Below are 26,153 nucleotides of genomic sequence, written 5' to 3'. Positions count from 1 at the left end.
AGTAATGGCCACCCAGAGTCTTAAAGTTTAAATGAAATCTATTCCAATGCAGTGGTCGAACAAAGACTATGAAAGGTCAACATGATGATTGAGCCTCTGGCAAGTTTCTGCCATGATTGCCAAGTACAATGTACTTGGCAATCTGATTATGGCAAAAGCTCTCCACCCACCAGTGAGTACCGTTCCCCTTTAGCTGTACCCACTTCATCAGGGCTTTGTCAGAAATGGATGAAAAACCTAGGCAATAGACTTTGTAGAAATACTCAGTAATTTGGAAGAGGAAGCCTTCAATCATGAGCTGACAGTTGCTGAAAACTTTAGCTGCTTGAAACCTAACTTATTAAAAGACCGAGAACACATAGCAGTGGGAAGTTATTAGGGTAGCTCTGGAAAGCAGGTATATTGCAGCCAGAACTTTTTCAATTTCAATACTAGGGGACCAAAAATATCATAAAAAAGAGATTTATTGGACTTTAAGAATGTACTTAAAGTAAAAGAATTAAAAAGTGGTAACATATTTGACTAATATTAATAAAAGTCTTATTAATTTTTCATGTTCATGTAATGAAGTTTGCTTTGAGATTAGTTTTAGAAACTTCCAGATTTCTGTGTCACAATGTTAACATTTACAATGTATTTCACTGGTATGTTTAAAAATGGTAATTGGATAGTGAGGAGAGTAGAGCCGCTTTTCATTTTTGATAATTGATAAGTTTGATAAGTTGATGATTTAGTTTAACTATGGATATAAAGTAAAAACTGTACTGGGCCAATCAACTATTTAGAGTCAGATCTACACTGAATGATGACAAGAATGTAAAGCAAAATCAGGCTGCTTGCTAGAAAACAACACAGAAATAAATATGTTGTATTTATTGTGGTGGGCAGATAACAGGTCCACCCAGGTAAACTCTGTTATTCACTCAACCGGTGCAAATTATCTGATTTGTAGCAGTGCTGTGTACCCAAAGTCTTGCTCTACTCTGTAGTTTGGTTCTAAATTTTCATAGACTAACTTTTATTTTTGCTTCAGGGCTAGTATCGGACAAGAATCTTTTATGTGTACAGCAGGCCTTCCGACGTCGTTCATTTATCCATCCTGGCAGATCCATGAACAACGAACGACCGCAATGTGGGTGAAGGGGAGAGTGTGCTGCGGTGTGCCGCTCACTTGTTCTCCCCCCCCTTCCCTCTCCATAGAGCAAAACAGCGTTGTTTGTACAGCACTCGTTCATGCATCTTTCAGTCTTTTATCGTTGGAAAGGATCATGAAAGATCTTTTCCAATGACAAAAGTCTAAAGCTGCATACACATGTGCAATTATTGTCGTTTGAAAGGATCTTTCGCGATCCTTTCCAATGACTAAGCACTGCACGATGCATGAACAAGTGATGTACATACAGCACCGTTTTGCTCTATGAAAAGGGGAGGGGGAGAGCGATGAAGCGGCACCCTGCTGTGGGCTTTCCCTTCCCTTGCATTAGGATCGTTCGTCGTCCATCGTCCGTGGATCTGTTAGGACAGTCGTTGGGACGATGGACGACGGGCGCTGAACACACGCCAGATTCTCGTCCAATGTCAGCCCGTAGCCGATTATCGGGCGAGAACCATTAAACGTGCGTACGTAGCTTAACACGTGTCCATAGCCTAAGAGTACACAGAATACAGTTTCAGCAATAAAATGCAGAAACAGGGACAGAAATAACGCAGATCAATGAGAAAGTGTTGCTAATGGACAGCAACATGTGTGATAACAGCCCCATTCCCTGGCAGATCTGTAACCCTAGGCCATGGCCTATATTGGATATTTAGAATTCCAGCCTTGATTTCTATTTGGGGTGGGGACCTTAGGCTTCTAGGTTGGTAATATGTATCTCAGATCACTCTACTAGCAAGCATAGAGCTGGAGATGCCTGCTATTTACAGTAAGTGCAACATAGGAATTTTTGCTCCCGCAAGTTACTTTGTAAACTTTAGAAGGGTGATATCATCAGTGGCTTTGTATTAGGTGCAAAAACTGTGCCGAAGTGTACTAGCTCCTGCATATTTATAGATATTGCTTGTAAGGATCTAAAGTAATAGTAAGGTATTATGTGTAATGTCATGTATTGTATTTAATTTACTCAGATATAGTATGCAATTAAACCAAATTCTCTCTTTATTGTTTTTTTGTTTTTTTTTAGATATAAGGGATTTAAAGGAAACTGCTCTGTGACGTTCATTGATCAGTTCAAGGCCCTGCATCAGTGCAACAAGTTTTGTGAAATCCTTGGTCTAAAGTCCCTGAAGCCTATTAACCCGAAACCAAAAAAGCCAACCGCCACCAAAGAGAAACCTCAGCCAATCCTGACCGCTTCTCGCAAAAGTCGCAACAGCACAAACCCAAAGAATAAAACATAGCGATTTCCTAGGCGCTTCCATCCAAATGAACTGTTCTGTATCATGTGACTGAGGAACACACAGGACCCACTGGCAGCCATGAGGGTAAATCAGGCAAGAACTCATTGCAATCTGTGCTCCAGTAGCTGCATGGACGTAGTGCTGCCTGCTATCCTGTTATTGATATTATCCACTGAGCACAAATTTAAAAACATGTTGTAGGTTTGCTTGGACAATTTAAGCCTCTGCCTATATGATAAGTATTCTACACAAGCCTATTTTGCTAGAATTGCCCTGATGCCTAAATTTTAAATCTTCTTCTTGATAAAAGGTTTTCTTGCAGGGCCACTGGTACAATGAAGTACAACAGAATCACATTAAAAGATAAAGTCTTGCACGTGTGCCATAGGATAGTAGGAGAATACAGAAGTTAACTTCAGTAGGTTGTCCCAACAGGTTACTGGTCATGAAGAGTAGAGTATAAATGTTAAAATATTAAAATGTTCTGCTAGTGCTGTATTAGGACCATTTCCTGCTGTAGTGTTACAAGAAGTTTAAAAAATAGTTACAATGGCACATGTGAGATATTTGCTATCTATTGTTAAACACTATTGGATTTATTGTATCCCCTAATGATTCTCTTACTACCACTGTGCAGTGTGAAAGTGTTTAAAGGGATTGTCCACTTTTGTATGTTTGAAAGCTACTGAGGCCCTCATATTTGATGCAGAGACTTTACTGGGATATTAGGAACAAAGTGCAACCTGCAAGTGTAAAAAAATTGCTGCACAATCAAAATTACTTGCTAGTATCTGTTTATCACTTGGTATAAAGCTCTGCAATTCTGTCACTATCTCGGCTTGGAACTAAGCTTTGAACTAGCTGAGCTGAAGTAACTTTTACAGCAAATATTCTAAGTCTGCAGGCTGATAGTATAATTTTAGGAAATGAGTAAGTTCCAAAAAAAAACAACCAATATTATAAGGTAAAGTGCAATTATTCAGGACCAGAATACATGCAACTTGTTCTCACTGGGCTCTCCTCTATAAGCTTCAGTTAAATTCAGTAAAATGCTGTAAAGAAAAGCCCCAGCTCCTGTATATCCCCTGATACACACTGCTTAGTAGGTAGCATTGTGTATTTGACTTTCTGCTGAGCAATCTAGCATTTCATTTTTTATATTAGCTTCTCTGAATTAGGAGTGTTGGTTAAACAGAGGAGAGTGATACAATTGTTTTTTTTTGTATATCAGCTACAATCTATTTTTCTAATTATATGCAATGTAGTCATATATTCTGTTTATTGTGTGGTCTTATATAAGGATGTTGCTATAGGTGGAATATAATGCATTATATCTATTATTCCAGTTATTATGGTAAAAAGACATATAATAGGGAAAATAACTAATTGCAATAACTCATGGCAACCCATCGTAAGGCCAACAAACTATATGTCAACTCTTTGACAGGCCTCCTATATCTCTTTGCAATATCTCTGTGCTTGCGTCTCCGGTTCACATCAATGCTAGTAAATCTTGTTCACCCTCTTGATGTTTATTAGTGTTAGGATTTCGTTAATACAGGTTGACATTCAAAAATCTGGCAACCTGAGGTGCGCCAGATTCTTAAAAATTCTGGATTGTTTCTTTTATACTTACCTCCACACACAGGCCAGCCTTCCTCTTGCAGCTCCGCGGACATCTGGCACAGTTCCATGGAGCAGGCAGCAGGGACGTATTTGATGGCCGGATTTTCGATTGTCAACCTGTATATGTTTTACAGAACCTTCCCATTGGAATCACTATCTGTTAACATAAAACAGCTGGTGCTCCATCTTGCCACCCTACCAGTCAATGAAGTAGCTTTGATTTGACTCACTTCAGAGAAAATTAGGCAAAAATATTTATATAAAAGCAGACTACAAACATTTTCACACCCACATTCATCTATTTAATGTAGTACAACAAACCTTTATTATGTATTGTATATTAGTGTAATTATGTAATCCTACAGGAGACCCATGGATATCATTTCACATCATGTTTGTCTTTTTTATATCATGTCAAAAAGCATGTTATTATTATTATCATGTTTTCATTTCTTGTATTGTGTTTAAATGCATTGTTTAGTTCCCAGTTATTGTGATGTCAGACTCATGTAATAGATAAGAAGTTATTGCTCAGAAAGTGTCCCATGGTTATAACGATGGTAGGCAGTTTTTTTTACCATATGGTGCAGTTTGGATTCCTGTCCTGATAAATGGAAGAGCAGTTACTTAACTGTATTTAGAGAATGGAGAGAGCTCATGGAGGGGCAATAGGAATGCTTGGAAAAAAAACCCAACATACTTGCACATTATGGTAGATTTTCATCATAGCTTGCCTTCCATTACCTTCCAGGATAGCTGTTGCTCAGCCATCATTGCTGCTTTTTACTTTGGGCACTGATTTCCAACATGTAGTTCCACACATTTTACAAACCACAGGCAATGCATGCAGAAAAAAAAAAATTTTGATCAAAAGAAAGATGAGGAAAAACTTAGGGACTGCAGAAAGTTACAAGGTCAACCTGTGTGTTCAAATGCTAAAATAAGCATTAAATCCACATTTTACATTTGCAGCATTAACAAATATTACTTAGTTTTTGGAGGCATGTATAACCTAACAAAAGTTTTAAATCTTCCCCACATTGAAAAGCCACTACTTCATCCAGCTGTAGGTCAATATTGTAGTCTAAAAAGCAATCCAAAAAAGCTAATTAGAGGTCATTATTTAGGAAGGGTAATTAAGGATGCATGCACTTGCAGTTACCTTCTCTTCATTAATCTAAACAAAGGCTTCTGATTTCTTTTATAGTACTGGAAACATCACAAACTTTGCAAATGTTTTGCACTACCGGTCAATGTGTACCCAAAAATTTGCACATATTTTGTATTTGTGCTTTACTGTGTTTTAATTGCCCTTCTCTAATGTATTTGTCTTCTGTTAAGAATTATATTTCGGAACGATTGTTGTGTACTGTGTCCGAGAAGTTTACAACGATTTGTGTGAAATGTCAGGCAATATCCTGTTAAATAAACTGTTTTACAATGTAACAGGTATCTATGTGCCTTTGTAAGCAATAAAACATCAAGGTCACCAACATCTATTCCTTATTTCCAAAACGATGAAAAAATTTGTTGCTTTGGAATCTGTATATTCATACGCAGATTCGGCAAGATCGGTTTCTGCCGAAACTTATAGTTGGACAATACATTGGAAGAAGGTAAACCTTCTATACCTTCTATAGGTATAGCTTCATGTGTATAGCTTAGGTATAGCTTTATGAGTCGCATTTTCAGGAGTCCTTCCCTCACTTTCTGTCCTGGTCATACCTCAACTTAGAAGGCAACAAGTATGGAGAATTCTCGCCAACGGGGAAAGACAGAGCAACGAAAAAACATTCTCCATACCCCTGAAAAGGTGTTTTAGTGCAGCTTACATCATCACTACGAGATTATCTGTGGAGGAACAACATGAAGGTAAAACTCTCTTGTGTCTCGGCTTTCAACTATTCCTCTTCTCTTGATCCCTAAAAAAGCTTTTTTGCCCTCCACAGTCACATGGAGTGAAACATATCCCCTCACTGCATCACAGAGTCATGTGGAATATTTTGTTCATTACACACTGAGTGAACCTCCGGTCTGCCGGACACGATGAATTAAGAGAGCTTCTACTGGACGTTGGTCAACCAACATATTTGGGAATGAGATACTGCCACCTCTGGAAACAAATGGGCCAATTCTTGCAAAACTACCACCTCCTCCCTATTGTCCTTTTCCCAAGAGCTCCTTTCTAGAGATTTACCCACCATTTATTGAAAGAAAAGACATCTTTCCCTTTTAATGGCACTGCTTATTAAGACAATGGGCCTGATTTATGAAAGCTCTCCAAGGCTGGAGAGGAGACCTTTTCATCCGTGAAGCTGGGTGATCCACTAAACCTGGAATAGAACAGGTTCAGTATTCAAAACATTTGCTAGCAAATAGTAAATGACTTTAAAGAAATCTATTCCAGGTTTGCTGGATCACCCAGCTTCACTGATGAAAACGTCTCCTCTCCAGCCGTGGAAAGATTTAATAAATCAGGCCCAATGTTGGAAGTAATGATGATCAAGCACCAACATATCTACCTCTTGGCACCTAATTTCTCATCTCCATTTTTACTGTCTGACCTTGTGTGAGATGACAGACCCAGATTAGCTTCCCCTGGCACCCTTTCTTCTTTACCTTTTTTTCTTTAATTAAATAACCGACAGTACCTTTTTTTGTAGGAAGATGGCCACATATAACTTCCCATTTCACTCTAAAGACTGTTGGTACTGCCATCACTGGATGTCATTATAGTGGTGCCACTAACCTCATCATCCCAAACCAAATGCTTATATGTCTATATACCGGCATTGGCTATCTTTTTTATAATTGCATGGAGAAAAAGCAAGAGGAGTGCTCCCGATACCCTCAACATGTTGCAGCATATTTCTTTTTCTGCCAACAAACACTTATTGAACAATGTCCCTCTTCAGATTTTGTAGTTATGGATGACATTGCTGATTTTTGCTTCCTCTACATAAGCAGCCAAATATGTCTACTTACCCGCCCTTGCAACCCTTCATCTCAACAGATCAGAACCATCATCATAGAGTCATTTTATGCTGGTATCTCAGAGTATTTTTCTTACAAGCAACACACTCAGGAAAGAAAGATTGCTGACAGAAATTCAATTTCCTCTTGCACCTAATAGATGGAGACAAACATAATTAGATTAGATGGATTTTAGATTTCTGCTGTAGAGAAGGCTGGAGCCTTGGAAATGTGTCAAGTCTGCTTGCCAAGTGACAGATGCCTGACTGTAAACTCAGTGAGTCTTTAAGGAAATGGATAGCATTTCCCTTTATATATATTATATTGAGTAAAAATTAAAGTTTTCAATTTTTCTTTCTTCATATTCATATATACAAATATTGAATAAACATATTCTTTACCATTTGCAATTAGCAGGAGGAGAGTTTGGAACTCCAGAATTTTAAATAGGCAGCTTGCTTTTGTGTTGTCAGTACAGACACAAATAACTGATGGCCCTACTTCTCCTTCCTCAGATCCTTCCTAGATCCTCAGTCTAATTGTGCTGGGTTTTCTAATTAAAAACTACAACTGTTTTGGGCCATGCATTGTGTTAAAACAATTAACCTCTCTAGTGGTTTAATTCGGTTCAAATTTCTATGCAAAAAGCGGTACAATTTTTTGCATGAAATTTTTTTCATTGTAGGCTATAATTCTTAGGCATAACTCACTGATATTTATTACATTTTACAAATTTATTAATAAACTTTAGATTACAAAACACAAAAATCTGTGTAAAAAAAAAAAAAAAAATAATTAAACGTGTAATTTTAACTGTACAGTAGCATGTATAATATATATATATAATTATATATATATTATATGAATATTTTTTTGTAATGGACTCAATACAGCTATTTTGTATTGAATCTATTTTAAAATTATTTGAATTTCACGCCAATTTCACGCATGAGCCCCCGCACCGGCGCATGCACCGAAGTAACCGGGAAACCCTGGAGATCACTGCTGCATTCGCCGGCTGGAGCTCTAGAAGGAAGGACGTGTCCTTAGGACCTGCACAGACCAGCAGGACGCCGGGGGAGAGCGATGGAATAAGTCAAGTGGGGTTTTTTTTAGTTAAAAGCTACCCCGAGTGTGACTCAGGAATACTGCGTTTTTACCTGAAAAATGGGCCTGATTTATTAAAGCTCTCCAAAGCTGGAGAGGATACACTTTCATAAGTGAAGCTGGGTGATCCAGCAAACCTGGACGGAAATAGTTTTTTTTAAAGTCATTTACTATTTGCTAGCCAATGTTTTGGTTTCAGGACCAGATCCATTCCAGGTTTGCTGGATCACCCAGCTTCAGGGATGAAAGTGTCTCCTCTCCAGCCTTGGATAGTTTTAATAAATCAGGCTCAATGAGCCTGTTTACTTAAAGCTTTCCAAGGCTGGAGAAGACTCACTATTGTCTGAAAGAGAACTTGTGTGGTCCAAATATGAAAAATCATTTGCTCCTATTTGGAAAAAGATTCAATCCTGGACTGGATACATTTCTGATTTGCTGGAGAATCTGGTAGTTTATTTTCTCCAGTCTCGGAGAGCTGACTGTTGATAGGTGGAGCCCAAATTCTTTAAAGATGGGCTTGTAACATTTTCTAAGTTTTTGGACACCAACAACTCTTTTTCTAAGATCTTCAGTTACTTCCTTTGTCCGAGCGATGATACACCACCACAAATGTGTTGTATGTATGCTCAGCACATCCCAAAGGTTCTCAATGGGGTTAAGATCTGGACTCTGTAGTGCCAACCCATATGTGAAAATGATGCTCCCTAAATGACTCCTTGGAATCTTGGAATATGCCCATGCCCTCAGTAAAAAAAAAAATATTGATGGAAAAAAATCTTGATTTGATCAATATGGCACATATTACTCTTCCTCCTAACATATTCTTCCTAGGTCTTTCTTTCTTGGTCCTCTATAATGCAGGAGCAGTGCTGGGTTTGAGATTTAAGAAACAGGTTTTACTTTTGAATGTTCTACTGACCTATTCCTGAATTGTGTTCATAATCTGATTTTTTTCCAACAAAATGAATTTTTCTATAATATACTTATTTTTTCTATCTTGAGTTACATTCCCTTAGAAGATTCCATTTGAAAACCAAACACAGAATTAATTAAATGACCCTTACCCTGGTCGTCGGAGGATAAACTTAAATGCCAGCAACAAAATTATTTGCAAGAACTGTGCAAATAAGTCCCGGCGAGAAAAAAAAAGGTAATTTTTATACTTTTATCTGCAATGTATGTATGAGTCATGAATATGAATCAATTCAACAGCACTGAATAATACACACTAAAACATCATTTATTTTTATGGTAATATCGTTAGGGTTTATTTGTCACAATTTAATTTGTTTCAAGGAATTGATCATTTCTGGCATCTTTCTTTGAAACATTGCAGAAATTTACTCAAAGTAATTCCAGGGCAAAAAAAGCTCACAATTACAAGGAGAAACTCCCAGCTGTGATAGAGGAACAGCAAATTGTCACAGTGTTCTCTGGTCCTTCAATTGTATTTAAACCCAGGAAAAAATGGAACATTCTGTAATCTTGTTTTGTGTTGCGCTGTATTAAATGTTTTTTTTAGGCTTTATTTTATGTAATGGTTTGTGCAATAAAGAAAGCACAGCTCACAAGACTCCTGGATGAACAAATACACTGCCTGGTCCAAAAAATGTCCCCAAGTCTGTGGTGGCAGTTTGGTTGAGTTTTGGTTTAGATACATTATGCGGCCAAAAATGTAGTTGCAGGTTTTTTTATCAATGGATTTTTTTCTTCCTTGATGGCACGGGCAACTAACCAAGCAAAATATGTCTGGTTGAAGAGTTATAATGAAATACAAGCTCATTGTGTTGGTTTGCACACACTTTAAAGCAGAACTCAATATTAACATATAAAAGCAAAGTTGATATATACATATTTGGGACTTGCTCAGGAATGAAAACAAATTGGCAATGGCTCACTGATCTAATATATCTCAGCAACCTAATTTTTACTCCTTAAGTTGACTTCATAATGAGTTCTTCCTGTGACAAATACTTACTTTCAGGAATATCTAATCTAACAACAGAGAACAAAGATATAAATATATTGCCCACCAATACGTAAAGAGAAACTTAACTCAAAACTAAAAAAAAAAATATACTTACCTTCAATCCTGCAGGGCAGTCTGATCCCTCCAGGGGTGTCCTGCATCTGGTCCCGCGTCATCCTGGCATCCGTACCGGAGCCAGCGCTCTGGGTGTCGCCATCTTCTCTTCTTCTTCCTAATCTTCTTCCTATGTCACCCAACCCAGACGCGAGATCGGGTGATGTAGGATGAAAAAAAAATTTGACAATCTCACTGCACATGCGTGGGATCTGCAATTTTTCTCTTTCGCAGGATGCCTAGGCTGTCGAGAATTAGAGGGCGCTGCACTCTTTTTTTTTAAAAGAAAAGGGTGTTGAACATAAAAAAAAAAAAACAACAACAGATTTTTTACCTTATATAAAAGGGCTATCTATCTATTAATGCAAAGTGAATATTTAGATACGCTTTAGGCTGCAGATGATGGCAGATGGTAATTTTGTGTTACTGGAATCTATCTTTTATTAAGCAGGACCCAGGGGAATGAATAAACCCTGTACACACAGGACTGTTCTGTTCCATGGTAAGGGAAGGATTAGTGTAAGACATCCCGCTGCAACCCCCACTTGGTTGTTTAGTGATCGGCCATGACTAAACAAAAGTCTGGGGATGGCTGTACACATTGCCCGAGATCAAAGCTCAAGGAACTGCTCGGGGGAACCTCAGGGTTTCACTAGACCCCTGTTGATAGAGGCTGATCTAATGATTGCCCATGCGGATATGTTGCAAAAAAAGTAACAATTCCCGAAGGGAATAATTCACATTTTTCACTTCACATGACTGTAGATCTGTTAGAAATATTGAAACCGCTGCTCCAATTACACAGCCCTAAACTACAGAAATAAGGAAGATTCTGTGCAGCAGAAGAAATAATTCATAGGCGAAGAATATTAGATTTTTTTTGGCAATGAATTGTAACATTTTGATGAAAACTCCAAGGCTGAAAACAGACGTTTAGAAAACATGGTTAATAAATGATTCATTCTTGTAAATAACAGCACGCTTATGGTGTTAGCAGACTGTTATAAAAGCTTAGTTTTTAGTTACTGACAACCATTGTCAGGCAGCCAGCAGATGGGGGCAGCAAAATGCCAATGATGAATTAAGGAGCGATGAATATTCACAGCAGAGCAAATTTATAGTTTCATTTTTTGCAATTTTGAAATTTTGTGCACAAAAACAGTAAAATTTAAAGAAGTCACGGAGAAAAAAAAAAAATAAATCCCTTAGGGTTTACCCCCACAGGCCATGGATGCAAAAGCGCAACCCCTGTCTGTTGCTCAGACTTGCATTTTTTGATCTCTTCCAGGCTGGGTTTTTAAATCCACAAATTGAGTTTAGCTCGGTGTAGTTAATGTATCCCAATTGTCAGGGAGAGTATGGTGGCCATCATGAGCATGCAATATGAATTATCATTATAAGTGAGTTTGAACGATGCCGATCCCGAGTGCCAAGTTTCTGTTTTAGAAAATAATAGGTGTTATATTCAGGTCATTAAAAATAGTTCTGGGATATCCCATAAAGCCTTTCTGTGATTAGTTACTTTATCCACTTATTATCTTATTGTTTATCCAGTTAATGCATCAAGCAATTTTGGATACCTGAGGGAAGGGGTGGGCAAACTTCAGTAGTGCCAACTTCAGCTCTGATCAATTAGAACAGCCTTGGATATTCAGGACAAGCAGGGTAACTAAAGGCTACAGGTTCTGTACACTATTCTTTGCGGGAATCAATTACTGTCATTAAAACACGTGAACCTGGAAGATTCCCACGAGGGAATGTTTGAGGGAATGTCTGAATTTTTGTTTTATAAATAGAGCCCTACATGTATAAAAAAAAGTTGGTAGAGTAAGTATTGGTCATTGAGCCTCTCGCGTCATTAGCCACTACGACAATATTCTGTTTGGATTTCTGTAATGAAGACATTCAGTTCTTCCCTTGGTCAGCTTGACTAATATTATTTTTATTATTAAACAGGCTTTATATGGCACCAACATATTACACAGCGCTGTACATTAAATAGGGGTTGCAAATGACAGACGAATACAGACAGTGACACAGGAGAAGGAGAGGACCCTGCCCCGAAGAGCTTACAATCTATGATTGCAGAGGTTGCTTAAGCAATGAACGTATTGAGCCCCTCTAGTTATGTACCACTGACAGCAATGATACACAAAGTCTCCATCTTCACTGAAATACGGTAGGAGTGTCACCTCTCTTGTCCTATAAACCGTTATTTTAACTTCCGGTCTGAGACAGTTCATTTCTTTTAGCCTGGATGCTAAAAGTTCGGATGCTTGTTTTGACAGACTTAGGTCACGTATTAAATCATTGAGCTCTTCTTGGGAGAACTGCTGGTTTGATGAAACACTTCCTTCATATTCACTTCCACTGCTAACTCCTGGATTACACTCCAAACCCTGTATATCCTCCATGTCAGATACAAGAATATCAGGGAGTGTACTGAACACTGGTATGGGAACATCAGCACCATGGGGCACAGGTCGTCTTGCGGATTCCATATCAGGGTACTCCCACTTGTTTTTCCTGTAACTATTGAAATCTTTTACATTTACAGCACATACATAACAATCATTATGATGATTTTTGGGCTCTCGCCATACCATTGGTACTCCAAATTTCAAACTTTTCAGTTTTCCATTTTTCCACTGACGAAGACACTCTACACAAGTTTTGCATTCCATATGGGGAACCCAATACTTATCTTGGTCCCCCAGTTTAATACCAAAACATGCAAGATATGCTTGTTTCACAAATTCTGTAATGTTTCTTCTCTGTTTTTGCTGAGAATATTCACCACAAATGTAGCAAAATACATTAGGATCATTTAAACAACTTTCTCTTGAAGAACTCATATTTCTGTAAAAAAAAAGAAAATGTATGAATAAAAAGAAGGCAAATGAAAGTTTCATGAAAATAATGCTACATTTAATATAAAAAATGCAAAACATCGGTGTAAATAAAGAACTAGAGCCAAGTCAATGAAACTGATGTCATTTCTGGATTTAGCAGACCTGAAATACACTAAATATAATGAAAAATCCTTGACAAGTGAAACATTTTTTTGGTTTTGTTGAGCTGTGTAATCTGTCTGTTACAAGTGAAGAAGAAGACCTCTTCAAGCTGCAGTGGTGGAATGAAGGAACCACATCTGACATTATGCATTGTTCACATTCATTTGGAAAATAGGCTTTACTGTGTATGGTAATGTGTATGCTAACTTTTTTTTTCCCTGTGTCTTCTAAAATACCTGTGAGATATCCCACGACTAATGAAAATAAATTAATCTCAAATGCCACCCTGCTCCAGTTTCACTGATCCAGAATAATGGAATTCTCTATGACGGAATACTTTGTCTCCTTAATGAATTTAAATTACACAGCAAATCAGATTTTGAATTGCCCATTAATTCTGATATTTATTTAAACTGGACACAATCTAGTAAACACATCCAATTTGTGAACAGCTTTATTAATTTTTCAGGCAAACAAAATTTTCAGTTATTAAAAAAAACTTAAGGCGCCAGTCTACTCAAAAATAATTTGTTACTTGTAGATCCGTTCTAGTGTTCTAGTGGCTTAAAATATTGAAATATGGAGAGAAGAGAAATCTCCTTTCCATAGAAAATGTTCCAGCCAACTTTAAAGGTTGATTCTATTTGTTTTTGTTGTTTTTGGTAGTGAATTCTCTATTGATGCAAAATGTTATTTGGAAGTGTGGAATAGGTATGCAAGCTATAGAAGTTGGACACAAAAAATATTGTCTCCAACTGAGAGATAAAAAAATGTGTTTTTTCTTTCTATTATTTCCCACAAAATCTGAAATATTTGTTTTGGGTATGATCTCCCTTCTCTTAAATGTGTTACCCCTAAACCCATGTTAGCCTTGACATTTCATAGGAGAAAAAAGTGGGGAAAGAGGTAAAAAATTAGTAAAAAGTAAAAAAATATGAAATAAACAATACCAAAATACTCAGTGTACTTTCATAATTTCTACAGTCTAAAACACAATCTTGATCTGATTTAACTGTCTGTTATACACTCTTACACACTTTTTTTTAAAAAACAGAGATTCTTGGTTCACAATATCCCAATAAGTTGGCCTTTCCTAACTATTTTATCATGAAGAAACCCTTGAAATAACGTCCAGATTTCAGGGAACTCCTGCCAATATTATATGTCCAATTCATGGTACATTAGCCTGGTGGTCAATGGAGTGAATGCCTCTTACATTGTTTGCTAGACAGAAGAATGTCAGCCCTATAGATAACATCCCTGCACTACTAGCCCATATGGGAGTACCAGAATACAGAGAAGAAGACTGGCGGCTTTTCATAGACAGTTCCACTCGAAGTTTGAAATCTGTTTTACTGCATAATGGCAACTGCTATGCATCAATTCCAATTGGTCACTCAACAAAACTTAAAGAAAATTATGAAAATATCAAAATGGTCTCACAAAAGCTTTGCTATCATGAACACCAATGGTCCATATGTGTTGATTTAAAAATGGTGAACTTCCTACTTGGACAGCAAAGTGGATACACAAAGTACCCATGTTTCATCTGCTTGTGGGATAGTAGAACAAAGCAGGATCACTGGAAAAAAGTGACATGGCCTCCAAAGGAAAACATGAAAAAAGGTGCAGCGAACATTATTACAGAGCCAATGGTTGACAAAGAAAAAATAATTCTCCCTCCACTGCACATAAAGTGGGGATTAATGAAGCAATTTGTTAGAGCTCTGAACAAGGATGGTGATTGCTTCAAATACATTTGTAGATTCTTCCCTGGATTGAGTACTGAAAAATTAAAAGCAGGAGTCTGATGGACCCCAGATTCGGAAACTGATAAATGATTCAAATTTCACAAGTTACATGACTGATACTGAAGCTTCTGCCTGGCACAGCTATGTCATGGTTGTCAAGAACTTCTTGGGTAACCATAAAGCACAAAATTATGAAGAACTGGTACATATAAAGGTGATGGAAGAAAGGTATCAGGGCAGATGGGATAGACACATGATGGCAGATTACTGCTGGAGTCTTCAACATGATTGTCCTGATCTTCAGCATAAAAGGAAATCATACAAACAGAGTTTTTCGAATGACTTCTTTGTGATTAGTTCTGTAAATATACTGAATATAGAATATATTGACATTAAGTATTTCAAAAATGTATTTTGTATACATAGGCATATCTGGTTGAACTTTGCTTAATTTTCATGATTCATTAGTTTTCGCTGAGGTTATTATTGAGGTCATTATTTCAAAAACTAGAGTTATATGTGCATCAAACATAACCTAAAAAGACTTTAGTCTGTTTGGCAAGAAAATGTTTGTTGACCAGAGTAATTGTATCCAAGAATGAATCTTTCATTGGTAAATGTTATTGGTAAATATATCTGCCAACACTTTTCGTAGGCTACAGAGATCCCTCCTCATCAGGGACCAAAATTATTATTAGAGGGCTAAAGTCTGGAGTGGTAAGAGGGTTGAAGAAACAAATCATTGCCATGTTGAGGATTGTGCATACCATCTCATCCAGTTTGAGACTGACATCACCTCCTTAAATGATTATCTGAAAATGAAAAAAAAACACCAAACAGATTCATCATCTCTAATGGTCTTGGTGAAGGAGGTGAGAGGAACCTCATCTGGTGACAGCCATGTAGTAGAAGTTTCCCTTCCCTGAAAAATTCTCACTTTCTCAAAGACTTCTTCACAATGGGACAGTAAGAAAAATGCCCACATTTCTTATGGGTTCCCAAATATTCCTGACTAAAAGTACCCAAAGTAGCACCGACATTAGAATAGGAATTACAATGGTCAGAATGACAACCTTTGCCCCAGGGTGGCCCTTAAGGCTCTTCATCACTGTAGAATAGCACAATGGGTCCTGTATGCAGACCCACAGCCAGGACTAGGTGTGGGATAAGGTCTTAGTAGGACCTGGTACCAACACCCCTCATTATGGTTCTGCATACAGGCTCCATGCCAGGCCAGCTGTCAATATTCACCTATCCTGCTGCCCAGCTGAAGCCATTTTCAATGCAAGAATGGAGTTACAGATAGATAAGATGAGAGGGAACTGAACTAAGAGGCATCTGACACTGAAGAGGGGCCTGCACCAAGGGAGGTCTGCAAATGTAGGGGGTCTGCACTGGGGACAGTCTATGACTGTGATGGAACATGTTTTAGGGCTGGGTCTGTACTCAAGGGAGGGGTCTAAACTATTTGGGGTGGTGATTTGACTGCTTGGAGATTCTAATTCTGTAGGGGTCTCTCACTAAATAGGTCTTTCACTGAGGGGCATCAACACTAGTTGTTTGGAACTTATTGCAACAAAAGTTACATTAGGAAAAAGGTCTGTGGGACCAAAAAAAAATTATTCTTGAAGGTTTTGAACAAGGAGCATTATTTATGTTTTATATAAATGATTCCTTATAGCAGTATTTCTCAACCAGGGTTCATGGGAACCCTATGTTTCCTCAAGAGATGAGTAGTAGAAATGAGCAGTTTATGACTCACACCGATAACCAGCAAAATGTAAAATGTATTCTTACTACTGACCACCACATTAATGTACTGTGATGTGTAAATATAATAATTATAGGGGTTCCATGAAGAGCTGACAGTTATTTTAAGGGGTTTCCCCATGTTAAAAAAATTTAGGAAACACTGCCTGCAAGCTTTTGAAAGATTTTATATCTAGTATATCTAGTATACACATATACCATATATACAGATGTCACTGGTTTTAAATGCCATAAATACTGCTTGTTCTCCCCTAGTAATGTAGCAAACTATATATTGCATGCAATTGTGTGCACAAGGTTTACAGTTGTGTCTATATGTTTATACCTTTATTCCCTAAATAAGAAGATTTTGGATTTAGAACTTCAGATTTCAAGGAATATGGATTTGATATGGCCATTTTGTGCCTACATTCCCCTATGGACTAATCTTGTTTTGTTGCGTTTTATTTTCTACCAAACCAAAAAGTATATAACTAAAAAGAAAATATTAAAAAAAAGGTTTTGGTAAAGTTAACTAAAGACAAAGTTTCTAAACACCTACGTACACAAACCACCCACTGCCAGAACAATCAACCCATTTCCTGTACAATAAAATGATGTCAGTTTCTGAGGATTGTATTATCTGTCATAAGAAGAAATGAAAAGACAGGTTCATCCCAGAGGAATCTCTATGGATTGTATAGGGAGATGTCGGATGAGTAATGCAGGCCAGGTTTAGAAAGCCTTGAGAATAAAATGAATATTCAGTTTAATAGAGAGCTTAATTGACAGGAATGTATAGAAATCTCACAGGTAGAGGAGAAGTAATATTTATGCAGTTTGCAGGATGAATGTTAGACTGTATGAGATGAATCATGCAAACAAGATATTTTAGAATAATAGTGAGGTTTATAGGCTTTAAATAAACTTGTATGAGTTGATAAGATTTTAAAATTATTTTACTTATTTTTTTAAATAAACCTTTGAAGCAAAAGCCAAAAATAATACGATAACAAATAAAATTGCTTTACTGCAATACCCATTGTACCGTTTCATTGGCAGTATCATAAACCCACTTTCTAAATTGCCTGTTTTTCATAAAGTATTTAATAGACATTTATCAAATATTCACCACAGGTGCATTTTCCTGGTGTATGTATTTAAAAAACTGTCTGACCACTAGTGAATGTTTGGTGAAAATCATTCATATAATTTATATTAAAAACAAATTTTAAACATAGTGGACGGGAATCCCCCACTCCTAAGACAGAAATTTTTCATTGGAGGGGTTGCAGCACAAAGAGCATGGACCAAGTGGGCTTAGACCCCTGGAGTCAGAGATGGTTAAAGTGTATTTTTGGCAGCTGCAGATGGCATCTAATGGGGTACATTGTGGGGTCTACCAAAATGTTATTGCTTTCCCACTTTCCATGCGAGATGCCCTTCTTGCCAGTTAAGCATAGCCTTACATACTATGTCCATACAGATCATTGGGGCCCACCTTTCAGGAAGCACCAGCTGTTGAACCTTTGAGGAATGGAGTTTCATGGTTGCTGTCCTGGAGCCTGGCCTTATTAGGGGCAATGATGAGTTCTACCTCCAGCCCCTCTTGTCCCACCTAGGCTTGGTTCAGACTCATTCTCTATGGACTGCCAAGGGTGAGAGGTTAAATGTGGTATCCTAAGAAACTGTTCAGGGGCACCACACCATAACCTCATTGCCAGTCTGATCCTCAATCCTAATAATTTTGCCAAGAGAGATATACCGTACATGGTTTCACAAGCAGCAATGCAGAAATGGAACACCTACACAATTCCATCTTCAAGCGTGCCATCCTGATTCTGCTTCGTGATAGGTGACCAATCTACAGACACCCAACACAGATTCCCCTCTTACAGGTGTACAACAATTTTTCATGATGACTTTTAATATAATAACCAAACTTTGTGAATCATTTTTAATCAAATTTTCCGAACAGAAGGTTATAGTATTACATAGTAAAACAGACTGATTTATGAGTGGAAGAAAGATTTGTATTGGTATCATAAATTTGGTCTAACAGTAGCTAATTAGTGTGATAATGGCGTTTGATAGCTTCGACACAAACACCATTGTCACACTCCATAGCTGCTGTAGCAAGATGTGGCCTTTGGAGGTACGCGGAGATATTCAGTGATCCATCAAGAAGATTCATCTACTGCTTCATCCTGAAAACAAGACAATATACATTAGAATTTTCAACATGTACATTGGATGTGTTATATTGGGATACAGATAGAGAATTTTATTGTCCCCAGCATGCAATTATATCACGATATCCATTTCAATATATCTGTATACCTAGTCTACTAGGCAATAATAAATATATATAAACCCCAAGAAGTGAATATACATGTAAAGATGATGTATGATGTATTCACATTGCACCCATATTAATGCTACAAGACCCAGCTCATAGTCTTAAAACACAAATGCATTCAGGCTAAATACATTCTACATGTGATAAAAACCTGTACCTTGTCAGAACCCATGCCCTCTGGGGAAGCAGTGGTCTCCCTCCAAAGGTGTGATATGCCTGCTGAGAAAGAGATCTTCAATCTGCAAGGACTATGAGCTTTACTAACTGTAAAACTATAGGTTTGATTCAGCAGGAGTTGCCCACGTTTGTTGTGTCCCAAGTTCATGTTGGTTGCAACATCATAGCTCTTTCTTAGCAGGCATGTCACACCTTTGCAGAGGGACAACTGCTTCCAAATACAGAAAAAGGGTCCTTCTCTACAGCATGCTGATAGGAGACGAACTTTCTGCTCAGGCTGTGGCTGCTTTAACAAAAAGATCAGTGAGACTACAAACATTTCCTTCTGGTGAACCTTGAATGTGTTTAATCACAATCAAAAGTTCAGCTCTACTTAATTAAGTTATGCTGGGAATATTTTCTCTGTGCTTGGAGATTTCTTCAGCTGTTTTTTTTATTATTATTATAATTATGTAAATTATTTACTTGTTTTATATATGAGGCTCGATCTTCATATTGCTGTCAGTTTATCCATCGAGATTTCCTCTAACTTTCAGTCCCAGAGTCTACATGGGAGCTGATATATTATATAATATAATAATATTAACATTGATCAGAATATTTTCAGCTGATTTAGAATTAAAGTTAAGTAAGTGCTAAATTACAGAAATAACTGCTGCAAATTCCTTCCAATTGACACTACGCATGAAAATATGGCTAAGATCTCATGAAAAATAAATGATATGACAATGGTAAACCCCCTGCGATGCTTTGCTGCTGAACGGCTTGTCAGGAGCAGAAACAGGATTTCAGCTTTGATGAAGACACAATAAGCCCGGTATCCCAGCAGGTACAGCCTGTTACTGGCACAAGGCGCAAATGTCAACAGCAGCTCTGTGATTGGCAGGTCCACTTTCCCCGCTCAGCCACTGAGGAACAGACGGAAAATAAAAGTATTACTATCTAGGGGGTAAGCATCAGATATAAGACAGGAGTTTTACAGACTGGATAAAAATAAGTTTATATGTAGGGTATAAGGGCAGACGATTTGTTGTTTAAACTGTGCAGAAAAAATGAAAATGAAATACATGTTTATGGGTGTCAATAGCATGGATTTCATGGTCACCATGTGAAAAAGATCAGTTTAGAATGGGCCTAAACAGAATCTAAAGTGAAACTAAAGCCCCACTTTGAAGAATACGTGATAAGGCAGGTGGTTATTGCAGAATGGGACAGCCGATGTCCCTTCTGCTATAATCTACTTTACCTGCCTGATCGCACCAGGGAACGGTCAAAAAAGTTGAGCTGCAACGGAACGGGGATAGGTGAGTAGCACGGGTTTAGCTCCAAAGCTGTATTCTAGCCCTACCAGCTCCTCTCCTGGACTGAAATTGCTTACTTTAATTTTATTGCACACTGTAAGCTTCCCATAATGTTCATTATAAGATGCAGCAAATCAGAGAGACCCCATTACACACACCCGCACACATATTCTATAAGAAAACAAATAGTCTTTTCTAAGACTGGCCATAGAAGTAAGCGGAGGGGTGGACATACAGGAGCAATGCTTCTATGGTCACACTGCATTGACTTCATATATGCCTGGGTTGGCTGAACATTCACATTTATAAGAAAGAACTTAGAAAAAGAGACACTAAAACCTCCGATCACAGCCTATCAAGAGTAAGACATTAGTGGTCATTTAACAGAAGCATTTGCTATTTCCCTTTAGATCTGATGGCAGGCAGTTTCAGGAATCATCCAATGATATGACGTTGTGATCCCATTCCTTTGTAAATGCAATGTAAATGTAATGCTGTAAAGGCAATTTACAAAATGTTCTGCTAATTTTTATATTCGTATTCACATTGACAAGGAATCAGTGGGTAAGGTTATTTGTTTTCTGGTGTCTTACCTTACCTTAACCTTATAATCTACTTCAAAAGTTAGATGTTGGCTCCAACATGCTAGAGCGCCTAGCACTTCTGTAGGCAATCAACATAATTGTGCTCAGAGTGACCTTTGTCTCGAACGTTACACTTTAACAAATGTGTCATATATATTAAAATATATAATGTACAATTATTCTGGCCTTCAAAAGACATATGGTTTCTTGAAATCCAAAAAAAAGCTTAAATCATGCCTGGGTTTGCAAAGAGAATTGATCTCCAACCTCCCCTCTGGTCCCAGAATGTGATAAGTCAACAGATTTTTTAATTATTTGAAAATAGATTTAAACCTACTAGGACTTAGCTAAAGTCGATGTTATTTTCTCACTACAATGTTTACAGTAACGGTGAAAGAGCACCAATTATCGGTAAAAGCATGGATCAGCTGGATACAAGGTATCCACAAATAGAAGCAAAGCACTGACCCCTTTCAGTGTGTCAGGACCTTTTGGAGAAGGAATCAACTGATTTGGACTCTAGTGTTGTTTAGGAACAGAATGCATAGGATCATGGCTGGCAATTTTGAAAATAGGGGAAGCCAAGGACTGGGAGTCAGATAGTATAGTCTAATGACATCAAGGTGACAATTTCAGGAATATACAAGAAATAGGACAAGGTATAGACAAGTCTACATACAATAGGCACCCAGCCATAGGTCAGATATGGTAAGGTCAGGTAAGAGAAGAATCCACCAATAGCAGTTCCCTTTTGGTCAAAATTCACAGTCACTCCCAGTTATTCAACCGACGATGGTACCAGAGGTTGGGTGATGCCATGAAAGGCTCATACAAAAGTTGCCAGAGATTGTACTGATGGAGTGAATATAACTGAAAAATACACTGGCCAACGCTGGAATTATAGTGAGATAGAATGAAGGAATGTAAAAATGGGATTAGCGGAAGAGCTGCACAAAAAATCCACTAAGAATGTACAAGAAATCTAAAAATGATGTAGCACAAACAAAGAATGCCAAACAGTAAAATGGAAGCTTAAACATTAAATGTAATAAAAGATAAAACTTACCAAAGGTGCCAGATGAACACGTTAGATGCAAGAGCACACACCAGGACAGAGATGGTGATAACACATCGGGAGAAAAGTAACCCCCAGGAATAAGGTAAAAAAAAAAATCAAATGGCTTCAATGGAAAACCAGATGGAGGTAGAATCAACCCAAAAGCTAGAGATCAGATGGATGGTTGCCAAACTAGTGGACCCAAGAGGGCTTGACTGAAACAAAGATAAATCACTCACCCAACCAACAATGGGTATACTCATACTGGAAGAGAGCAATGCACTTTTATAGCCACATGAAGTGTTGGAATGTGGGACAGGTGAGTTTAGAGGTGGAGCAGGGCGGGGACATAGACAGGATTGATAGACAGGAAATATACAGATAAAGCCAGGAAAAACACAGACAAATAGAAAGTCCAACAGATCGAGGGAACGTGGGAAGTGCCATAGTTAGCATCAATGTATGCAGAAGAACAAAGATCCATATAAATCAAAGAATATCCTAGAAGCAAGACCTATGTGCACCTAGACCCCTGAAAATTCTACAAGAATATGATATCTACATAGTTCTCAAATATTTTTTTCTGCAGGATTATTTACCATTAGAGCATAAATTGCCACAGTGTGCCTCCTAACCAAAAACACCAAAAGTCTGCAAAAGCTCAGTGTTTAAAAAATGTACAGTAGGTAGATTGCAGAAATGGCAGAGAAATCAAGAGGATAACCATTTTCCTTACCACAGGCTTTAGAGAATTAGAATATGGGAGAGTGTCTTTCGCCTCACAGAAACACTATACCCAAATGGTTCCACCCATTCTATGTACACAATCCAAAAACTAAGCTTATGGAGTTAAATGGTTCCTCGGCTAAAGGTTTACATATACATATGCCCCATGATGGGCTTAATTTGGTAAACTTCTCCAAGACTGGAGAAAATTGACTATTATGGGAGAACCTGGGTGTTTCAGCAAACTTGGAAGAGATTTCTTAAAAATCATTTCATGTTAGGTGGCAAATGTTTCAATCCTGGACCTGATCTATTCAACTTTGCTGGATCGCCCAATTGTTGGAGTTCTTGAAAATCAAGCCTATGTTATAATATTCTATTCTACAGTTCTTAATAAACTTATTGTTTTCCCTCATTAAGCTTCTTTTAGATATATTAAGCGTGGTAGTTAGCATTCTAGGGTTAGTCACCCACCATGTTTTAGATGGATTTTTTTGCCTTTTACTGGATCAACTATGGCTCTAGGGTTTTATCTAGGATATGTAATAATTTTACCTAGTGGCTGAACTTGATGGACTCATCTCACAATATGGAGAATTGGTGGCGGTGATAGCCATGTATATTGTAACACCAAAAAAATCCATTCTACCACTAAAGATTTAAAAATAAGATTTCTTAAATTTAATATAGTGAGTTTAAAGCTTTGTAGAAAGTGTAATATAAAAAAATAATTGTATTTTTATAGTGCTTTTATGCTGAGCATGTTATGAATCCCATGAGCTTCAATAAATAAGTGTATTACAAATATTAAAATACATCAGTAGTATGCACAATGCCCAAACCACCACTTTATTTAATATATCAGCACGTAAAAATCCAAATTGCCATGAGGAATAACAGAAATTGAAATAAATCAGAGATTTCAGCTAAATTGTGCCATTTTGATTAAATGCATAACAGTCATTGCAACATTAGGATGGTTAGGGTGGTTTTTAAGGGGAGGGCGGTTTAAAGGGCTCCTGAAGCTATTTTTTTTTAAAAAAGCTCATTGGACATCTTCTTTTTCAACATTTCTAGACGTAGAAATTTTTAATTATGCTGAAAATCAATTTCACTGAAGTGCCTTATTCTTGCTTTTCACATTTGGATTTTACATCTTAAGTCATAGCTATGGTTAAGGTTTGAGATTCATCACATAGGGCTGATTTATACTGAAGACTGTACAGAAGATCTGTACAACATATGGTTTCCACTGTCCGGGGAATAAAGGGAACATGCTGAAATGTGAGGTTTCACTGGATTATGCAAATGTGTTGTGCTCAGGTCATTCGGTGCTTTAAAAGATATCGAATATAACACTAAATTCCCCAGTCTAGCAGCTGTTAGAAACCTTTATGTACTATTTTATAGTAATTATAAGTGAGTCTAAAGTTATTTGTGATAGACCTACATACAAAGCATTACAGTAATCCATTTGAGAGGCTGGGATTGTAGATAAACTGCTGAGATCTTTGGAAAAATCAGATGCCTAACTGTGACTAATATGAACCTGAGATGAAAAAGTTGAATTGGTGAACAGCTGGCATTTGCTGGTAAATGTTGAATTTCCCAAGTGTTATCCTAACATCACGTTCCAAGAAATATAAGAAATTAGAGCCAATGGCCGTCAGACCTAAAGTCTTTATTGGCAATTTGTTAGCCTCAACCAAAATACAAATTAGGCTAAAAAAAATATTTATACACCATACTAACTAGCAAATATGTTTTAATGACAGAGGCTGGAAAAGTATTACTTTAGTTGCAGTATAAAATTACTTATTTTTATAATATTTTATATATAATAATTGTATATATAATTTGTAATAGTTTTCTAATAAAGTTATTTTTCCATTAGGCTACCAGCTAAAAATATAACTTAGTTATATTAGGATCATTTAAAGGTATATTATTTATGTATGTTAGATTCAAAAATGAAAGGCAAGATGTTGTATTAGAAAGAATAGATAAAATAAATGAATAAATGACAAAGCTGAATCTTATATATATTATTCCTAAACACAAATTAATTTGTATATAGAAAGATGTGTGTTTTACATTTGCTTATGTCTAAATATATGTATTATGTATTACATATTATACTATACATTATATAATACAAATGATCTCTGTGTAATATAGTTTATACAAAAAGGTATAATATATATAAAATATAATATATATAAAAGTATATTTATTTATTTAAGATGCAGTAATTTGTTTTATTTAATTGTATTTAGTTTATTTTTTTAATATCTACATTTATTTACAAGTTATTTCTATCTATAGTTACAAATAAAGAAATGTATACAATTGTTAGACTTTAACTAGAGATAAATCTCTTACCTTAAAGAGAACGAAATAGAAATATTATTTATATAAAAACTAAATTTGAGCAGGTGATGCCATAGACTTGGTGCTATCGGTCCCGTTCCTGTGAATGTAGCTGCACAGGAAATGCCCACTCTGCCTTTATGTAAAGCTGAACTTTTAAGTAAACAAGCTGCGTTCCCTCTGATAAGTCACATTAAAATATTGATTAACAGACTTGGTCTTGCATTCCCTTGCAGTGACCCACCACTGGACAAATAGTGACATTTATGTAACGGGTATATCTCTTTTGTAGTTTATCCAACTCTATATATGAATAAAGAAAACAAACACACAATATCTAACACTTTGATTTTCTGGGTTGAAGAACTGATTTTGTTTCAATAATGTAGGTTCGACTTTCTAAGGGCATGTACAATTTGAAAGTAACGCTATCAAATTACATTTCTTTTAGATTTATTACCCTTTTTAGAAAAGTTCTAAATTTATCTGCATTAGACAATGATTATTTGTGAGTGTATATTGTAAAATTGTGCAAGGAGCAAGCGCAGAGCGTGACACTCAAAGCAGCCAATCAGAATGTTATGTTATGTATTGTACATGTTATTATTACCAGAGACATCCAGACAGTGTGAATTGCTTTTAATTATTTTGGTTAAGTTTAGACCTGAATATAAAGGGTATTTATTTGCTTTTGGTATAGGAATCATCTTGAAATGTTATTTGTGTCTTCTATCCTCTCCTCCTCCTGTGTCACCGTATTTGTACCTGTCGGTCACTTGCAACCCCTATTAAATGTACAGTGCTGCGTAATATGTTGGCACTATATAAATACTGTTTATTAATAATATTATTAATAATAAGAATACAAATAACTTT

General features: G+C 36.9%; 1 protein-coding gene and 1 long non-coding RNA gene across 3 annotated transcripts in view; one reads left to right on the top strand and one right to left on the bottom strand.

The window, feature by feature from the left end:
• The window catches only part of ALPK2 (alpha kinase 2), a 39,850-nt gene extending 34,378 nt beyond the window's left edge, over nucleotides 1-5,472 (top strand). For both annotated transcript variants that reach the window (XM_072416537.1, XM_072416539.1), the window contains exon 9: nucleotides 2,184-5,472. In XM_072416537.1, coding sequence (XP_072272638.1) covers nucleotides 2,184-2,400 — 217 coding nt within the window. In that variant the 3' untranslated portion in view covers nucleotides 2,401-5,472. The remainder of the gene's footprint in view (nucleotides 1-2,183) is intronic.
• A 6,638-nt stretch (nucleotides 5,473-12,110) lies between these two features.
• LOC140334266 (uncharacterized) lies at nucleotides 12,111-24,802 on the bottom strand. The gene is made up of 2 exons (XR_011921501.1): nucleotides 22,191-24,802; nucleotides 12,111-18,910 (listed from the first exon to the last, which is right to left on the bottom strand). It is a non-coding gene; the product is annotated as an uncharacterized lncRNA (long non-coding RNA).
• Between the last annotated feature and the right edge of the window lie 1,351 nt (nucleotides 24,803-26,153).

Source organism: Pyxicephalus adspersus, chromosome 6, assembly GCF_032062135.1.
Source record: "Pyxicephalus adspersus chromosome 6, UCB_Pads_2.0, whole genome shotgun sequence".
NCBI classification, from domain to species: domain Eukaryota; kingdom Metazoa; phylum Chordata; class Amphibia; order Anura; family Pyxicephalidae; genus Pyxicephalus; species Pyxicephalus adspersus.
Note: the sequence above shows the minus strand (reverse complement) of the source record. Positions and strands in the feature narration are given on the sequence as shown.